This window comes from Callorhinus ursinus, unplaced genomic scaffold (genome assembly GCF_003265705.2).
Source record: "Callorhinus ursinus isolate GAN/ISIS: 27379988/994484 unplaced genomic scaffold, GSC_fseal_2.0 scaffold36, whole genome shotgun sequence".
NCBI classification, from domain to species: domain Eukaryota; kingdom Metazoa; phylum Chordata; class Mammalia; order Carnivora; family Otariidae; genus Callorhinus; species Callorhinus ursinus.
In genome coordinates, this window is record NW_027397098.1 from 5,442,783 (window position 1) to 5,463,086 (window position 20,304).

The 20,304-nt window shown below is 37.8% G+C and overlaps 1 protein-coding gene across 2 annotated transcripts in view; it reads left to right on the top strand.

The window, feature by feature from the left end:
* Nucleotides 1-20,304, top strand: part of USP6NL (USP6 N-terminal like) — a 288,797-nt gene that overhangs the window by 111,930 nt on the left and 156,563 nt on the right. For both annotated transcript variants that reach the window (XM_073879915.1, XM_025853520.2), the window contains one exon: nucleotides 12,161-12,241. In XM_073879915.1, the coding sequence (XP_073736016.1) occupies nucleotides 12,238-12,241 (4 nt within the window). In that variant the 5' untranslated portion in view covers nucleotides 12,161-12,237. The remainder of the gene's footprint in view (nucleotides 1-12,160; nucleotides 12,242-20,304) is intronic.

Consider the following 20,304-nt stretch of genomic DNA (forward strand, 5'->3'; position numbering starts at 1 on the left):
AAGCAGGCTCCCCACAGAGCAGGGGAGCCCGATGCAGGGCTCGATCCCAGGATCCTGGGATCATGACCTGAGCCGAAGGCAGATGCTTAACGACTGAGCCACCCAGGCACCCCCCTTTTTTTTTTTTAAAGATTTTATTTATTTATTTATTTATTTATTTATTTATTTATTTGACAGAGAGAGAGAGAGAGAGAGCGTGTACAAGGAGGCAGAGCGGCAGGCAGAGGGAGAGGGAGAAGCAGGCTCCCTGCTGAGCAGAGTCCAACGTGGGGCTTGATCCCAGGGTCCTGGGATCATGACCTGAGCTGAAGGCAGTCACTTAATCGACTGAGCCACCCAGGTGCCCCCCTTTTTAAATTAAGGTATAATATACATATAATAATATGTGCTAATCTTAAATATATGCCATGAAGAATTTTTATAAATATAATGAAGTGTATAATCATATCCAGTTGTTCAGTATATAGAACATTTTTGCCACTCCAGAAGGCCCTGTCACACTCAGGATGGATGGGGAACCATCCATACCACCTTCCTTCCCTGCCTCAGGTAACAATTACTCAGTTTTCTGTTACCATAGACTAGTTTTGCATTTTTTGGTTTTCTTGTCAAAATAGTATCACACAGTATGTTCTACTGTCTTGTGTCTGATCTGGCTTTTTTCATTCGTCATTGTATAGTATTAATGAAATTCAGCTATGTTTTTGCACATAGCAGTAGTGTTTCTCTTTTATTGCCCTGTACTTGTTCTAGTTACTCTGGCACCTAAAAAATTGCCTCAAAACTCAGTGTGACGTAAACAGGGACAACATTTATTTTCTGCACAACACTGTAATTTGGGCAGTGCTTTTCTTAGCTTCATTTGGTTTCAAGTAGGGCTGCTTGAAGGGCTGGGCCTAATAGTATTTGAAGGTTTGCTCACATGTCTGGTTGATGACAGAAAGTGTGCTCACAGCTCGGTGGCAGTGTTCCAAGGGCTAGCGTCCTGCACCCACGTGCAGTGGGAGAGGGGTGGAGAGCCCTTGAGCCAGAGAGAGGCTAGATTGCCTCTGATGACTTGGCTTTGAAGCTTAATGCAGTTTTACTTCCACTGCGGTCTATTCTTTGAGGCAGTTATGAGCATGCCTAGGTTTTTTAAAAAAGATTTTATGTATTTGACGGGGGGTGGGAGGGTGGGGAGAGAGAGAGAGTGAGCACACGAAGAGGGGAGGGGCAGAGGGAGAAGCAGACTCCCTGCTGAGTGGGGAGCCTGATGTGGGGCTCCATCCCTGGACTCTGGGATCATGACCTGAGCCTGAGGAAGATGCTTAAAGTGATTGAGCCACCCAGGCGCCCCTAAATAAATAAAATCTTAAAAAATATCATTTCAACTTATTTTTTTAAAAATAAGGCCTGAAAAAAGCTGAATCAGTACGAGTATATGTAAGATACTTGGTTTACCAAAGCATTTTTTTATTTTATTTTATTTTATTTATTTATTTGAGAGAGAGAGAGTGAGAGAGCGAGCATGAGAGGAGAGAGGGTCAGAGGGAGAAGCAGACTCCCCGCTGAGCAGGGAGCCCGATGTGGGACTCGATCCCGGGACTCCAGGATCATGACCTGAGCCGAAGGCAGTCGCTTAACGAACTGAGCCACCCAGGCGCCCTTACCAAAGCATTTTTTCATGCATAATCCCTTGACAATCTTGAGTGGTAGCTGCTTAAAATTTTAGCTTTCATTTTACAGATGAAGAAACTGAGTCTCAGAGCAATGAAGTGACTTGATCTAAAAGTCCTGAGCTGATTAATGGCAGAGCTGTACCTCTTGCATCTAGAACTTCTTATATGTTGAGTGATTTTCTTGCAAGGCTCACATCTACTGAATTCCAGATTTTATTGACGACATGAATTTTCTTCTCTTCAACTTTATGTATTTACATTTTATGGCCCATAAATTGGCTCATTTTCATTCAGCACAGGGTCTTTGCATGAGCTGAAGCTCTTCACTCCCATTTCCCTTACAGTACTTTTGCCCTGGATGTGTTTGGTTAGCGGCAAGATGGCTGGGACCAGGTTTGTCTTGATTTTTTGTCTCAAGCCCCTTGGGAAGTTTTTGCATATTGTCTAGCTGAGTAAGTATTTATTGAATGGATGGATGGATTCTTGTGTTTAGAATCTAACTAGAGATAGTCTGGAATTTTTAGCTGACTTTTTAAATGATGCCAGGCCTCTGAAAATCAGATATAGTGTATCCTTCATTTTAGCTTTTATCTGTAGAGCTCAGGCATTATGTGCAGTTCTGATAGTATGTATCAACTGCATTAGGCAAATACAACATGTGAACAAATTATAAGCTGCTTTTGAAAGGTTCTGCCTCTGTAACTGTAAGTAAGGAAGTTTGGGAAAGGACATTTGTTTTTCTTTTTCTTTTAAAGATTTTATTTATTTATTTGACAGAGAGAGATACAGCAGGATAGGGAACACAAGCAGGGGGAGCAGGAGAGGGAGAAGCAGGCTTCCTGCTGAACGTGGAGCCCGATGCGGGGCTCCATCCCAGGACCCTGGGATCATGACCTGAGCAGAAGGCAGACGCTTAACGACTGAGCCACCCAGGCACCCCAGGACGTTTGTTTTTCTAAATACCTAGAAGTTGACCTGTTTACCAGTGTATAGCTACTAGAATTTGATAAGTCCTTCTGGAAAGCTAACTCAAATTCTACCTGTAGAAGGGGAAATTAGACCTCATTCTTATCTGATGCTTCATTAACATACACGTGTAAACAAACCGGGGAAATCAAATGATTTCACATTTTGCCCCTCTCATTCTCTGATCTTATTAGCAGGAAGTACGTTGTTGATTTAGATGAACAAACCTCCTTTCTCTCTAGCAATGATAGAAGATTGCTTTACTTCTCTTGAGCTGGGAAAGTATTTAAAGCTGTTCAAATTTAGCATTGTGTTTCAGGGAGTATAAATTGCAGAAAGAGCATTTTTTATAGAATGACCAAGAATTGGGAAAGTACAGTGGGGAGACTTTCTGTGTCAATGAATGATGAGTTTAATATAAACTGAAGTTATTTCTTTATCCGAATGAGAAGGCATTACCTGGGAATGTGCCTCGACATATATATTTGAACTAATGAACTATGAATCTGAATTAAGAAAAAAGGTAGTAGAATTACGAAGATGTAAGTTTCACAGGGATAGGACCTTTTTTTTGTTCTTGGCTGTGTCTCCAGAGCCTAGAACACTGCCTGGCTCAGAATAGCTGCTCAGTAAATATTTATTGAATGAATAGTAAATTTGTATATTATTTATCCGTTTTAAATTTAAAAACCTAACATTAATCATTTAAGTGTTTGTTTATAACCCTTTGGGAAATAAATTTAAATTGGTTGAGGCATCATTTCTGATAATTCTTGCTGACTGTGAGAAAGTTGCATAAAGTACATTGCTGAGCATTCACTGACTCTGTCATTAAATTTTCTTGAGACATTTAAAAATGGATACATGAGAGTCCATTACATGTAAATTACCAACAGTTCATTTAGTCCATCCCTTATTATTGGACATTTAAGTTGTTTATAGTTTTTTTTTCCTGTTACAAATAATGCTTCAATGAAGGAAATTTTCTTAAGCTCTTTCTTGGGATGGCAGTTCAACACATAGCAATGTTGCAAAACAGGATCTAGGAATTTCTACTAGAAAATGAACTTGGATTGTACAGCTCTGAGGATGAGATCAGCTTTCGTGATCAGACAGCGGAGTTCAGCCAGCCCAAATGATAACAATTCTTTGCTGCTTTTACGTGTGGATAATGTATAATCATCAGTCTTTGCACATGAAAGCTCTCTTGCAATTTGTAGTGGAGCTGCCTCTCACTTGGTATTGTCTTTTTTACTTTTAAAGAATGAATGAGTCACTACAACTCTTTCTGCCTCTTAATCATAGTTTAAAGATTACAAATGCATTTAACTCCTTTATATAGGTGAGAACACATGTTATGTTACCTTTTTTTAAAAAAAATATTTAATTTATTTATTTGAGAGAGAATGAGCAGGGCAGGGGCAGAGGGAGAAGCAGGCTCCCCACTGAGCAGGGAGCCCGACATCGGGGCTCGATCCCAGGACCCTGGGACACTTAACCGACTGAGTCACCCAGGAGCCCCATGTGGTGTTCCTTTTATTTATAATCATTTCACTTATGAATTTTATTGGAGATTTTTTGCTTTTTCATATTAAAATATCAAAATACTATATTCATACAAAAAGCTCTGTGTAATGTGTGTTACATAATGGTGTCCATACTATCTGCTCCTTCAACTTAAGTGATAGAACATTATCAATACCCTCTTGGATCACCTCTTCCTGCTTCTCTTCCTCTATCCCACTACTTGTCCTGAGGAAACCAGCAGCCTCAACATTAGGGTCTAGCATTCTCTTGCTTTTCTGCATAGTTACAGTATATGTGTGTATGTCCCTAAACAACTTACTGTTAATTTTATGTATTTTGGAAATTTATGTATATGGTATCAGTATGTGTCTGTGTATGTTCACAAATTTAGTGAGTAAAGTTTTCTAGTAAAACTAAAACTCACAAATTTAATTTGCATTTAAAGTTAATGTCCTTATTCTCTGTATTAGTCATCTTTTGCAATAATAATGCTGTGTAACAAACCACTGCAACATTTCGGTGGTGTAAAATGACACACATTTATTTCTAGCTCATAGGTTTGGCAGTCTCTGCTGGGTTTGGCTGGGTTTGTCTATAGGCTGTGGGGTGGGTTCAGTTATGTGCTAGGTGTCTACTCATTCTAGGACCAGTCGCTATCGGGGGTGAATTGTAGGAGAGCAAGAGAACTCAGACAAGTGCAATGCTCTTAGAACCTCCTCTTAGAAGAGTGCCAGTCCAACATGTCATATGGGCAGGCCCCCAAATCTATGAGGTGGGGGAGTATACGCCACCCCTAGGGAAGCCAGAGCAAGAGCAATGGGTGAAGGAAGACATATGAACAGAGGATAGTGTCTGTCATATCTTCCTCCTGAAATACAGCATAAAAACTTGGAATATTTCCATTCTTATTACCTCCCTTCTAGATTGCATGCTGTTGTTAGGACTTTAGGTCCCTTTTTTTTTTTCTTGCTAACTCCTAATGTAGAAATCATACCTCTAAGATTTTTTTTTTAAGATTTTTTTATTATTTATTTGACAGAGACAGACACAGTGAGAGAGGGAACACAAGCAGGGGGAGTGGGAGAGGGAGAAGCAGGCTTCCCGCCGAGCAGGGAGCCCGATGTGGGGCTCGATCCCAGGACCCTGGGATCATGACCTGAGGTGAAGGCAGATGCTTAACGACTGAGCCGCACAGGTGCCCCCATACCTCTAAGATTTGTTTGCATTTAGTCATGTTTACAGGTTTTTCTCTCCCATCTTTCCTAGATTTCAGACCTTCTCTTTGGCATCATTTTCCTACTTTGTGACTGTAGCTTTGGACGCATCCTTTTTTTTTTAATTATGTTATGTTAATTACCGTACATTACATCATTAGTTTTTGATGTGGTGTTCCATGATTCATTGTTTGCATATAACACCCAGCGCTCCACGCAGTACGTGCCCTCTTTAATACCCATCACCAGGCTAACCCATCCCCCCACCCCTCTCCCCTCTAGAACCCTCAGTTTGTTTTTCAGAGTCCATCATCTCTCATGGTTCGTCTCCCCCTCCGATTCCCCCCCCTTCATTCTTCCCCTCCTGCTATCTTCTTTTTCTTCTTCTTCTTCTTCTTCTTCTTCTTCTTTTTAACATATAATGTATTATTTGTTTCAGAGGTACAGGTCTGTGATTCAACAGTCTTACACAATTCACAGCGCTCACCATAGCACATACCCTCCCCCAGTGTCTGTCACCCAGCCACCCCATCCCTCCCAGCCCCCATCCTTAATGAGGATCTGTTTACTATCTTCTCTCAGTTTGGGTCTGAAATTTTCATTATTTTGTCATTTTTCTTGAAAAGATAGTTTCGCTGAGTTGAGGATATAATTATAGTTAAGAGTTTCTTCCTCTTAGGGGCGCCTGGGTGGCTCAGTTGGTTAAACGACTGCCTTCGGCTCAGGTCATGATCCTGGAGTCCTGGGATCGAGTCCCACATCAGGCTCCCTGCTCAGCAGGGAGTCTGCTTCTCCCTCTGACCCTCTTCCCTCTCGTGCTCTCTATCTCTCATTCTCTCTCTCTCAAATAAATAAATAAAATCTTTAAAAAATGTTAAAAAAAAAGAGTTTCTTCCTCTTAGAACTTTGAAGATATTCTAGTGTCTTCTGGCTCCTCTTGTTGAAGTTGATAAATCAGGTGTAAGTCTAGTTGTTGCTTTGTAAGCAATCTGCCTTTTGTTTCTGGTTGCTTCTAAGAACTCTTTGTCATTGATGTTTCACAGTTTCACTATGGTATCTCTAGGTGTCAATTTCTCTTTCATTTATACTTTCTGGAATTTGCTGAACTTGAGTCTGTACGTTAGTATCTTTCATCAGTTCAGATAATCTTTTTGCAGATTCTCTCTCCCTCATTCTTAATGTTCTCTTTCTAAAACTCCAGTTAGATACACATACTAGATGTTTTAATTGATTTTTCATGTCCCTTAATCTTGCTTTGTATTTTTTCTTTCTTTGTTGCATTCTGGATAATTTAGATCTGTCTTCCGGTTCAGGGGCACCTGGCTGGCTTAGTCGGGAGACCATGTGGCCCTTGATCTCCGGGTTGTGAATTCAAGCCCCATGTTGGGTATAGAGAGTCCTCCCCAAAAATAAATATACTTAAAAAAAAAAAAAGGTTATCAGATCTATCATCTAGTTCATTAATTCTCTCTTTAGGAGAACCTACTTTGCTGAACTTGTCTGTTGAGATTTAATTTTAGTTATCCTGTTTTTCACCTGATTCTTTTCCAAATCTGTTGCCTTCTTTTTTGCTCATATTTTCCATTTCCTGTTGTATTTTGAAACATTACTGTCCTTTCCTTTTTCAGTGTATTTGTGATTACTTATTTCTGTTGAATCTTGCTTATGCCTGTTTTTAAAGTTTGAGCTACTTTTTACTGTAACTGTATCTGAGGAAATGCTTGTGAGACCGGGCTTAAGAGTGCTTTCTCCCAGAAAGAATTTGCCGTTGAGGACACTGTTAAACCAGGGTGGCTTGATTTCTAGGCTTGAGATTTTTATAACATACAAGTGTATGGATTTGAACTTGAAACCTGTGTGAAGATTGGTTTTGGTTACAGATTTCCAGTGAATTCTCCCCCTCCCCAAACACAAATAAACCTAGATTCAGGAGAGAATTCTCCTTCTGCTTTTCTTTGGGGCAGACATTTTTTTTCCCCATAGTTTATTCTTTTTACTGAAGATGTAGTTCTTCAGGGGTCAGGCTTTATGTGCTTAACTGTAGTCTGACTTCCCATCTTGTACAGTGTGAAGCTTTGACTTTGTCCCATGCTTGACTGTCAACACTGAAAGCCCTTCAGCATTGTCCAGTACAATTTTCTGTGATAATGGAAGTGTTACACATCTCTGCTAACACAGCAACCCAGTAGCCACATTAGAAATGTCTGTAGTATGACAAAGGAATGGAATTTTAAATTTTACGTAGTCTTAATGAATTTATTTTATTTTTTTTTAAAGATTTTATTTATTTATTTGAGAGAGAGAGAATGAGAGATAGAGAGCACGAGAGGGAAGAGGGTCAGAGGGAGAAGCAGACTCCCCGCTGAGCAGGGAGCCCGATGTGGGACTCGATCCCGGGACTCCAGGATCATGACCTGAGCCGAAGGCAGTCGCTTAACCAACTGAGCCACTCAGGTGCCCCAAGTCTTAACGAATTTAAATTTAAAAAAAGCTACATGTGGCTAGTGGCTACAGTATTGGACGGTGCAGCTTGGTTACGGGAGATTGTCAAATGCCTCTAGGGCCATTGCTGGCAGCCTTGCCTACTGACCACTCTCTCTTTGTGCTCCTGTTTATTTTTTTGGTCTCTAAGGACTTTTCTTAGTTGCTTATGAGCTTTGCTATGCATTTAAAAGAATAATTCTTGTATTTTATCAAATATGTTTGATGTCATGTAGCAAGAGGGTTCCCAATCCATTTGGACACAAGAATCTCAGAAACAAATACCTGACAGCTGTATTTTTAGTTGGAGAAATACTTATCTTGAATGATAAAAATTGGAAAGTTCACAGTAGAGTAGTGGAAGTTCTTCAAATGGAAACTGACCGTGAAGTTAAAAATTGTGAGGAAGAATTAATTAAATACTTCTTTGCCATCCTTCTTATTCTACCAAAAATTTAAGGATGCTGAAAGATAAAAATGGAGCTGTGGCTAAAGTTTTTAAAGTCTTACACATCATCTTCACCTTCTTGGTGTGAGTAAGTATTTCACTTATACAAAAGCACTTGAATGAAAAGGTGTATATATTTAATTTAGAATTATTTTGCAGATGGATGGAAAAAAACAAATGAATTTGAGAGATTGTAGGGAATGGTGGTGGCTAAGGGATATTCATTCAATGCTGAAAGTATTTTGTTTCACTTCTGGCTTTAACAGGGCCTGTATTAGTTATTTAATTGGGGGGATTTCAAAAAATCTAATGAGTCCTAGCTATTTCTCAGGTAGACACTTAGCCGAATACTTTAGAACTGTGTGGTTGGTTTTGATGTTTATTAATAAAAAATGCCTAGATTCTTTTTTTTTAAGTTTTTTTTTTTTTTAAATTTGTCAGAGAGAGAGAGGGAGGGAAAGAGGGAGCACGCATGCACAGGCAGAGGGAGAAGCAGACTCCCTTCTGAGCAAGGAGCCTGATGTGGGACTCAATCCTAGGAACCTAGGATCATGACTTGAGCTGAAGGCAGATGCTTAACCAACTGAGCCACCTAGCCATCTCTAAAAAACACCTAGGTTCTTTGTAATAATTTTTTGTTACTTTAGGATTTGCTTGCTCTTTTTGGAGCCATGGGTACATTTGATTCTTTTTTTTTTTTATTTGTATTTTTTTATTGTGGTAAAATATACATAAGATTTAACATTTTAACCTTTTTAAAGTGTCCAGTTCAGTGGTATTAAGTGCATTTACATTGATGTACAGCCATCACCATCCATTTCCAGAACTTCTCTCTTCCCAGACTGAAGCTCTGTCCTCATTAAACACTAACTCCCCATTTTCCCCCACCCTCAGCTTCTGGTACCCACCGTCCTACTTTCTGTCCCTGAATTTGACTTTTCTAGGTGCCTCATATAAGTAGAATAATAGGTTGTTTGTTTTATATATGACTGGCTTATTTCACTTAGCATAATTGTTCTCAAGATTAAATTTGATTTTCTAAATTTATAATTTGTGATGAGAGTAAAAGAATGGAGATCCCATCAGCTTGTAGTGGAGATTGGCATTCTTGTGTATTTCTTTCAGTAGGAGAAGTTAGTAAACAATAAAATAAGTTACTGTCAATTTGGTCTCCTGAAAGAATATTATTAGAAACAATAGAATGTGATACCATATGTTGTGGTTTATAATTCTGTTAAATTTAAGTTTTAAAATAATTAAAATTGGGACTGCTGAGCTAGTTCTAGAATAGATTATCTGGTGTTACAAAAATCAGAAGTCTTTTCAGATCCTTTGAGAGGTTTTAACTGTCTAAAAGTGTCAGAAATTATTTTAAGGTCGTGTAGTGCCTGCAATAAAGAAAAGAAAAGTGCCTACAATCTCTCAAATTCATTTGTTTTTTTCCATCCATCTGCAAAATAATTCTAAATTTGCTTTACTTTTAACTAGACCCTGAGTTCCCTGTCAGGATGGGTTGATTATCCTTAGGCTGGCTCACCATTCATGTATATCAAGTTTTGTCACAAAAGTTAGAGGAGTCACTTGAAAGAACCTGTATTGGTTTAGCATGAGTATAAATTCTCATGCTGAGAATAAACAGCATGACTCAAGTTCCTAGAAAATGAGTTTAAAGGACAGATTTTGTGGAAATACTCCAATATACCTTTTATGTGAAACTGTGGAATTAAGACAAATTACTTTTTTTTTCCCTCTTGGATGATGTGAAAAACAAAGTTAGATTTTTTTTTCTTTTTTGTATGTCCGATGGGAGGCGATAGCATTTAGAGAAGGAGAAAGAGAATGTGCACATTTTGTCTTATGTTCTTCTGAACTGCCTTGTTGCTTAAAGAGTTCCCAGACCACCTACTTTGAGAGTAGATAGGAAGATCTACATTTCAAAGCTGTGATTAGGGGTAAAGAATCTTGAACCAGTGTATTCAGTTATAAGTAATTTCAAAGTATGTTTCTAAATAAGAACTGCTCCATGACATTTCACAGTAATTCCAATACATGCATTGTTGCATATTTGTAAAGTATATTTATTGCTTTAGATGGTAAGGTTATAAATCCACTGTTTATAATATCCTGGCATATTTGAGGTTACTATTTTCAGTGCTAAGAAAATTCTTGATGTCTTAGGAACTTCAGTCCTTGAATACGTATTTGTTCAGCATTTTACGATTATGGGTAGGAGGGGCACACTACTTAGTACAGAGCTCTTTGATGTTGCCCTTTAGGAATTTTAAATTTAAGATAAAAAACGATATAAACAGGAACAAAAAGTCCCTGGCCAAAGAGACTAGATTCTACAAGAGTAAGTAAACTCCTGGATCATCTATGAACGTTTAATCTCCTTTGTGTGTCTGTGACGTGGGATTGCCTTCCCATGTCATCATCATTCAGCATGTTCCAGGGGTCAGCATGTTTGACCTCAGAGTTCTCTTGGAGGGAAGACTGGTCTGATAGACTCAGTGAAGCGCCATCAAGAGAGTGTATTTATAGTGAGAAACTTTCATCGTGTATTCTAAAACTAACATGTACATTATATGTTGTTTTAGATTTTCCATACAACTTCTCATTTCCTTTGGGGTAATTGGGTTATCTGGAAATGAAAATCATAGTATTTGCTGCATAGATAAAGAAGAAAGCATGTGGGATGGGGGTCAGGTGACAGCGTGGCAGCACTATGATTATATGCCATTGCTAATTACAGTATACGAATCATGCTGTGTATAGAGATTTTCATTTTGTAAATTTGTATTTCTCACGTATATTCCATGACATGAGTAAAGAAGTATATAGATGGGACAAACATTATTTCTTCAAAAAATGTTACCCTAACTTTAACCTATTTCAGAATCAGAGGTCTGTAGTATTATGCTATTTTCTTAATTGATTTAGAAGATCAAGTAATCATCACTTCTTGTAGTTGCAAAAAGTAGTTTATCAGTTAGTGAAGAAAGCTGTACATGAGGAAGCCCAGTGCAAATTTTGTATCGAATTTTAATTTATCTGTGGAATTTTATGTATTAGGTTTGGGGAGGCACTTGTCATCCATGGATATATTGAAATATAACATTAGTATTACTTTATGCCTCCTTTTCTTTAATATAGTAATGAAGTAAGGAACATATAGTTCATATTTATACTAACACAGGGTGATGCTGAAGTGAAAAGAACCAAATATGAAAATTTTCATGTAGTATTTATGAAGTGTATTTTAAGAATACTTACAGAAAATCCCTTGAAAGGAAACGTGCCCCGCGTAGTTGGGTAGATGTCATGGCGTTGTGTGGTGAGAGAATTTTTCTTTCTATTTTGCTGCTGTTTCCAATTTTTTACAACAATGAAACCATATTTTATAATGAGGAAGATGCCCATTATTAGAGAACATTTATAGCAATAACTTTGGTCATCTTTATTTGATAGTGTATATGAATTATTTATGTGTAATCAAAAAAAAATTTAGCAGGTGTGATGTGCTATATCTACCCTAGATAGAGTGCTTCCTTTCTAGGACTTAGTTATTTGGGAAGGTGGGAGGGAATAAGATTTTAGTAAGTGAAGACCAAGGACACCTATTAATAAATTTCTCTGTGATAATTACTTTATACATACTATTTGCTTTTGAGATAACTTCTTAAAGACAGAGGAAAAGATGAATGTTTTAAAGATTGGTAATTTTTTTGTATTTAGATGACACCAGAGGGTTCTTTTGGAAATAGAAAATTGTTGAAACCAAATTATTTTCATTTCCTTTTAGAAAATTTTATTTTAAATGCTGACGTTTAGAAAAGATGTTTTTTTTCTCTTTGTTTTCTCACCAGGACATGTATTCTTCTGAGAAGCCTTGGGCAGCAGATTTTGGTTTACTCTCCGATTGGGACAGCCTACATTTCCAGTCATGAGTAAGTGTCCGTCTTTGTTTCATTTCAGGGGCCTCAGGAGCTTTTGTGGAGTACTCAAAAAAAAAAAAAAGTTTGTTATGGGACAAACTGGAATTATGTCACTTCGTCAGAGGTTGGATAATCTGGTTCAGCCCAATTGTGCACCTGTCTCTCTGGAAACAAGGAGATCCTTTCTGATGTTTCATTTATTCGGAGAAGTTAGATGTGCTGAGGAAATCTGTGTCGTTAGTTTCTTGGCTGATTTAGTTCTGTTACCCAAAATATTCTGTTGACTTAGTCACTGGAAAGGGACTCGTTAGAAATGTGAAGAGGGAAACAGACTCATATATATAGACGACAGACTAGTGGTTGCCAGAGGAGAAGTGGGTGGGGGAAAAAGAAAGAAATAATGAAGAGGGAAAATTTAAATTGACCATAATTATCAGAGGTTTAATTGTGTGAAGCTTAATCATTGGATAACATGGTATTATATTTAAGCAAAAAAATAATCTCTTTGTTAATGTCTTTGGTGGAATGAGAACCAAGTCTATCCTATAAGACTTAGCAAATTTGATACAGATTTTATCTTCTCAGTTGTAAAGGGATTGTACTATATGTAATATTTTCTGCCATTCCAATCCACTTTTTCCTGTGAAGAGGAGAGCTGGATTTTACTATTTTGTATTAACTGTTTACTTTTAGAGAGTGAGGAAAGAGTTAAGATTTTTACTCTGTGATCATATGACAGTTTGATGTACTTTTTTAAAAAAAGTACAGAGTTTTTGATTATGGGAACTTTGGAATAGAGTGAGCATTTCCTTCTGGAATATAATGTTAGTTTAAAAATTTTCACATGTAATTCATAATGATTATATTTACCTTAATATGAATAGTTACTCTTATCGATTGAAATAATTAGGCAGTTGATAAATGAAAGTGGCGCTGTTACTGTGAAATCTTTGAGTGCTTTCTACTAAGAATAATATTGCAAGACGTGCACTTTGATTTTCGAGACTTTTCAGTGGGCTACTTTTTCAGTGGTGTACTTTGAATAAACCAGGACAGTTGCTAGATGAGTTCAAATACAGATTGAAGAAGAAGCAGCTTTTGATATTTCAGCTCCATTCATACGAAATTTTGTGAGAACGTTTCTCTAACATAAAGTGCCAACTCATAGTAAAGATGGTAATATGAGTTTATGAAAACTAAGAAATGTCCGACATTTTAACTTAAAAATGCTTACTACATTTTGGGAAATGTACATTTTACTTTGTAATCTTAGTTGTTCAGTTAGCATCACTGTTTTTTTGTTTTTGTTTTTTTAAAGATTTTATTTATTTATTTGACACAGAGATAGAGAGCATAAGTAGGCAGAGCGGCAGGCAGAGGGAGAAGCAGACTCCCCGCTGAGCAGGGAGCCCGATGCGGAACTTGATCCCAGGACCCGGGGATCACGACCTGAGCTGAAGGCAGACGTTTAACTGACTGAGCCACCCAGGCGCCCCAGTTAGCATCACTGTTACAGAGTTCTTTGAGGACAGGTGCCCTGTGTCTTTTATTTTTGAATCTCAGCGTCTAACAGTGTCCTGTACACTGCTGCCCCTAAAAATTCCGAGCCCTGTGCTGACAAAGGCAGAGGTGAGGGATAGCTCGTTAGGCGACTCATAATAAACTATCTGAACCACATACAGGTTTTTACTTGTGAATTACAATGCCTGTATTTCGTTTGTAAGTTTTTTAATCGGTTCTTTTTTAATATCCACTAGTTCTTTTTTTGTTTCTGCTTGTTTTTATTTAAAAAATTTTGATTCTTTTATTATTCTTTTATCTCCTTGTGGATCTTTTATGTGCTTATTTTGAAGTCTTTTTCAGATCACTTGATTATTATTATTTTTTTTATTTTGTCTCCAGTGAATTTATATTGTGGTTGTTGATACTGTTGGTGTTTTCATCATGTTCTGCAATCTTGCAGGCTCAGTCTGATGAAAATTCTTTCTCTTTCTCCTGTGTCTTTGTCTTTTTGCGATTTTCCCTGCCCGTCTGGCAGCTTTGCAGTTGTCTCTGCCTGCCTTTGGAGTTCCCAGATCAGAATCAGGTCTTGTGTTAGTGGATCAGAGCACCAGCGCCGTGGTGATGCTGGTGATATCACAGATTCTCTCACTCAGTCAGCTGGCATTAGGTCAGCAGCTTCCTCTGCGGTAACTTCAGCACGCTTAGCAGAAGCCCTTTGCAGTCTAGTTTTGTAATCCAGGACGAGTGCCACCCCTGTCCCTGGTTTTAAGCAAGGAGCCTGGCTACTGACCCTGCTTCACCCGGAACTCTTTCATGTACAGTTACCCCATGGGATTTACTTCCTGCTGCCTTTTCCTGCTTTGGGGCCTTGCACTGTGTTCCTGTTAGATTTCTGATCTAGAGATGTCGAACGTGTTTTGGGGCATAGGTAGGTCATTTTAGTGACTTGTTTTTGTATTTTTTTCTGTTATTTTCTCTGTGTTTGTTGTGAAGACAAGGGAGACGCAAAGATTGAACATGCCATTGGAGGTTTATGACCACGAAGTCCAAGCTTCTTATTTCACATTGAAGATTACAAAGGCCCAAACAGTTTCCGCTTAGTCCCCTAGCTCCCAGTGTTCCTCTTTGTCCTCCTTGCGTCACTTTCCTCGCGAGCCGAGCCCCGTCGTGCTCCCTCCCTGTAGCAGCCTGCTTGCCTCACTCTAGTTCCCATCCTGCTGGTTTAGAGTCACGTGGTTGTTCGTTCTCGTCTTCACGTAATGTGTAAGATCCTTGGGGGCAAAAATTTCTATTACTAGTGCTAAACACTTTTCCTGGTACTTAATAGGTGCTCAATAAATAATGCATGCGGTGATTAACATAACAATAAAAAAATAAAAAAAATAAATAATGCATGGCTTTGGGTGTTCCCAAGTAACATCCTTTAGTATGGGGTAGCTGTTCCATGTGTTATTATTTTTAGGTGAAATTTAAGCTGATCCCATGTGAAGGGAGATTGAGGGGCGGGGTGGGGGCAGGGAGTGTGCGTGCGTGCGTGTGTGCGCGTGTGCGTGCGTGTGCGTGCACGCGTGCGTGCGTGTGCGCGTGTGTGTGGAGTGTGGCATAGGATAGAGTGTTCCGAGGAAGTGGAGCAGTGTGAGAAAGGCATGAAGACGTGACTACACGTAGTTGAGCATTTAGGGGCATAGAGATGAGGAATGACAGAGAGACGGGGAGAGAGAAAGCTGGAGGAGGTGCAGTCAGAGTCTGGGGCAGGGCCGTTCCAGGAAGTCTGCATTTCACCCTGTGGGGCTTAAGGAGCTGTTAAAGGATTTCAGTTAGGGGAGCAACTGAAGATTTCGTTATAGAAAAATTACTCTGACAAATAGACATTTTGGTTAGATATAAGTTAAAAAAGATTGGTTACAGGCAGTATTTGCCTCCTCCTAGCTTTTTTCTTAGTTTTCAGCCCATTTTAGACTTTCTTTGAAATAGACTGTGAGTTGCTTTTCTTATTCTTACCAGTGTGATGGCTTTTTCTACTGACAGAAGTCATTCGTGAGTAGACCACTGTAGCCATAGGTTAGGGAGTGTTACAGTGTCTCTGTTGTGCTGCAGTTTCTAGGGGGTTGTAAGTTTTTAAAAAGGTGGGAACTGAGTTCAGTTTTTGAAAAGAAGAATAGTGAAGAATCATGGTACAGGTTAAAAAATAGGAAGATAACATCATTAAAGTCCAGATAGACTTTCCAAACCTAGACTTGGGTGAGAATGATGGGTAACTACAGTTTTTTCTTTTCCAATATTTCTTTAGAGATGAAAAGAAAGGTTGATACTTATATCTGGGTGGGTTTCTCTCAGAAGCATTTCCTAACCCTTCCTGTGTCATGAAGCACGTAGGACGTGGTAGAAGTTGTACTGCATGTGGGGTAAACTGATGGCGCTGTTTGGGGCTCAGGACTGGCTCTGACACCTTAGACCAGGCTGCTACTTGTGCTCAACTGTCCTGAAAGCAGCGGGGATCCCTTTCTCTGCACACCCTGACACCCCGGTTGGGGTGCCCCAGCTAAAGCCTAGAGAATTGCTTAAATGTTTTAAGATGTTTTTCAGCTTTTAGTTTAGATTTTTATATATTCTGCCCAGTTCTGAGGCTAGATATTTATCTGGTGGAAAATGTATTATATGGTGCTGCTATGAGTTGTGCGTTTCGTTGTGCATTGTTGACTTTATTACAATCCACAAAAAGCCTTTTGATTTTCAGTGCTTCAATTTTTTTTTCTTCTGTATTTGCATATGTTGCAATGTTAAACACTTGTCAAGGTTTTTTTTTGCAAAATTTTGTTTTATCAGATGGTGCCAAAGATGAGGTATTTATATGAAAATTGTTATATTTAAACTGTGGCTATAATTTGAAATGGATCTCTTAGATCTTTTTTTTTTTTTAAGATTTTTTATTTATTTATTTGTCAGAGAGAGAGAGCACAAGCAGAGAAAGCGGCAGGTGGAGGCAGAGGGAGAAGCAGGCTCCCCACTGAGTGGGGAGTCCGATGCGGGACTCGATCCCAGGACCCTGGGATCACAATCTGAGCCAAAGGCAGACGCTCAACCGACTGAGCCACCCAGGCATCCCGGACCTCTTAGATCTTTAATGGAGATTGTAACAACAGGAGTAGTTCTTGTAAAAAAGCATTGCTCAGCAATTTCAAATGATTATTTTGGTGGAATGGGTTAAACAAAAACAAGCCAAAAAAACACCAAAACCCAAAAATGATTATTTAAGGTACTATTTAGTTTTATTTTAATGTCTTTTAACTTGAAAAAATAAAGCTTATCTGCTCTACTATTTTTAAATTTTATCTTACATATTTTATTTCACTTTCTTCAGGAAACTTTTGCTCTGTAACTAATAATGACTTATTTTCTAAGAGGATTTCTGTGTCAATTTTCTTCTGACTTGGCAATCCAGGAGTGAATCTCTTGCATTGGAGTGTTTGATCCTGCCCTTTGGCCTAAATAAAGGAGTGAGTTTTTTGAGGTCACTTCTGAATATGAAACATTTCTCATTTAACTGAGGAAAAAGTAATGGCAGTGAATAATTTGGGATGTAGTATATTTATGGCTTTCTAATAGAGTAGGAACAAATACCTTCACTCTGTGGAGCAGTAGACTAAAAGTTCATGCTGAAGTGAAAACAGTTTAATATTTGTTAGAACAGGTAATGTTATAAAGCAGTGAGTAGATTACTGAGTCCCTCAGTGGTGGCATAAGGATTCTTCTGAGTCTTATTAATGCAATGAATAATACAAGGCTTTCCCTAAGTATTGGCTAAAATTTCTGTCTAGGATAATTATGTAGATATATATCTTGTTTTATGGAATAGCTGTGTACCTTAGAAGTTGGGCAGAGGTTAAAGAAAAGAAAACTTAAGTTGAATTGTATTTTGAATACTGGGATATTTGCATTTAACAGAATCTTGAAAGAAATCCCTTTGTAAAGTATAGGTATCTATTTGTTGTATTAAGACTCATTTATGTTTGATAAGTTTGGATTTTGGAAGATAAAGTTTTAAATGTTAACCATTCTTAAAGTGAATATATACTTGACTCTTGAACAACACGGGTTTGAACAGTGCCAGTCCACTTATAACATGGAATTTTTGGATAAATTCAATATAGGACTGTATGGTGACAGATGGTAGGTACCCTTGTGGTGAGCATAGCATAATGTAGAGTTAAAGTTGTCTGATCACTGTATTGTACACTTGAAACTAATGTAACATTATGTGTCAACTCTACTTAAAAAAAATACAGTGCAGTACTCTGTATTTTCCTCATGATTTTCATAGTAACGGTTTTGTTTCTCTGGCTTACTTTATGGTAGGAATATGGCATACAGTACATATGATGAGGTATATGTTAATGAACTCTTCATCTGTAAGGCTTCTACTCAAGAGTACACTATTAGTAGTTAAGTTTTTGGGGAGTCAGAAGTTATAGGCAGATTTTCAACTGTGTCAGGGTTCGGTACCCTTAACTCCCGCCTGTTCAAGGGTCAACTGTAAAATCAGAATTTTAATTGGGGGGGGGGATTTGGAAGTGGATAGAGACTTTCTGGTTGTCATAGTTACTGGGGAGACCTGCTGGCATATAGTGGGCAGGGCCAGGTACAGTGTATAATAGTTCCTGTTGAGAAACAGCATCTAAGTTATCAGAACCATGGCAGCAGTACATGGTAGGAAAGGTGATGAAGAATGCCAACAAAAACTGCTTCTCAGACAATTCATTAGATCAGTTTCTTAGTTTAAGGTACTTCATCGTGTTAATACTGACCATTGAAAATGGAATATACTTAACTGTTAGCTAATTTATCATCTTTTTGACCACTTGCTGCAGAAGAGTAATTCTTAGTTTGATACTGTGGGAAATTTAATATGAATTTAAAGTAATGTTATATAGTATTAAGTTTTTGTTAGGAGATGATTCGCATTATCTTGTATCTTTTTGTTTTGATATGTTTTCAAACTTGTAACAAGAAAAGTTGTAAAAATAGGACCCAAATTCTTCACATACTTTTTATTCGATTTACCAATTGTTTACACTTTGTCCTTTTGATTCTTTCTTGCTCTCCCTCTCTCTCTCTTCCTCTGTCACATACACTCACACATCTATATATATATGTATATAAAAAATAAATTGATTTGTAGTTAAAACATTTTCTGTGAAAATCTAGTTTCCTTTTATTAAAAGTCATACAGATTTGTAGCATAAGTGTCACTTACTGTAATATTACAATATAATCTCAGTAAAGCTTGTAAATTACTTTTCCTAGTTAAATCTTAAAATTTCAAACCATTTACCTAGTGTTGTTATGCTATTGTTGTTTAAAAATGACATTATTTACATAGGTTTTGTAAGCCTGTCATTAACATTTTTATTTTTGATCTACAGTATATTACATAATATAGATAAACTTGGTATCTAAATCAGCTTTAATTAAAATTCTTTAGTATAACACAAATGAGGGTGCTCCAACCTCTATATAATAGTTTTAAGATACTTTGTTCTTAAGAGAAACTCTTTTAAAATCCCATTTTGAAAGAGTTACGTTTTCCAGTGGCAGTCTTCTTTAAGAGTCCCAGAGACCTGGATTGGCTGTGCTATTAACTAACCATGTTATGTATGGCCATTGGCTTGACCTCTTTAATGTGCCACCATACCCTGCCCCCCCCCCCCCCCCAAAAACCTTCTGCACCCCTACCCGTGTCCTCATCATAAATCTGGGAACTGGACTATATTGTCTGGAAGCCTTCTAGCTCAAAAATTTATGATTATATCCATGAGAAAATTTTCATTTCCAGTTTTGCCTTATAGGAACACAGCTATTGAATGAAACAAGGAATGCCTCTATTAAGCTAAATTAAAAAACTTAAACATGCAGTTTTCAGGGTTTTGAGGCCTGTGTGCGTTGCTCCTCATTGGAATTTGTGTCCTGGTTACTTTCAGAGGTACCTTTGTTCCAAATGTAGGCACACGTTCTCTGTTCATTCTGCTTATTCTCTAGGCAAGCAGAGATGGAGGGGAATGTATGTTTAAAATTAGTACTCTTGAATATTCATCTTCTTATCTCATTAATTTTAGAAAATAGTTTGATTTATACAGTTTATATTTGAACCCATGTTATTAGAAGTGATGTAGTGGTTTAAAATATTCCATTTCTCTTTTACATTAACTTCTCTAAAAATGAATTTCTGTATGAAAGTATTATATATATGACTTTCGGTATTTCTCGTTTATTGAAAGACATAATGGAAAGCACAACCTAGCAAGTGATTTTTTTTTTTTTTTTGTACTGTTGTTTATAACATTCAACAAAGGTGAAAACCGCATCAGGGAAGGTCTAGGGAAACGACACCTTACAACAATGGCACTGATGAAGGCATAACTTTACAACTAGGAAATAGCTGTGTTATAAACCTTAAATGAGAACTCAGCTCACTTCAAAGGAGAGGAAAAAGGAAAAGAAAGGTTGTGTTGGATCATTTATTCTACTTCTTGACTCACTGTATAAATTAGATCTGTGTAGAGTACAAGAGCTCA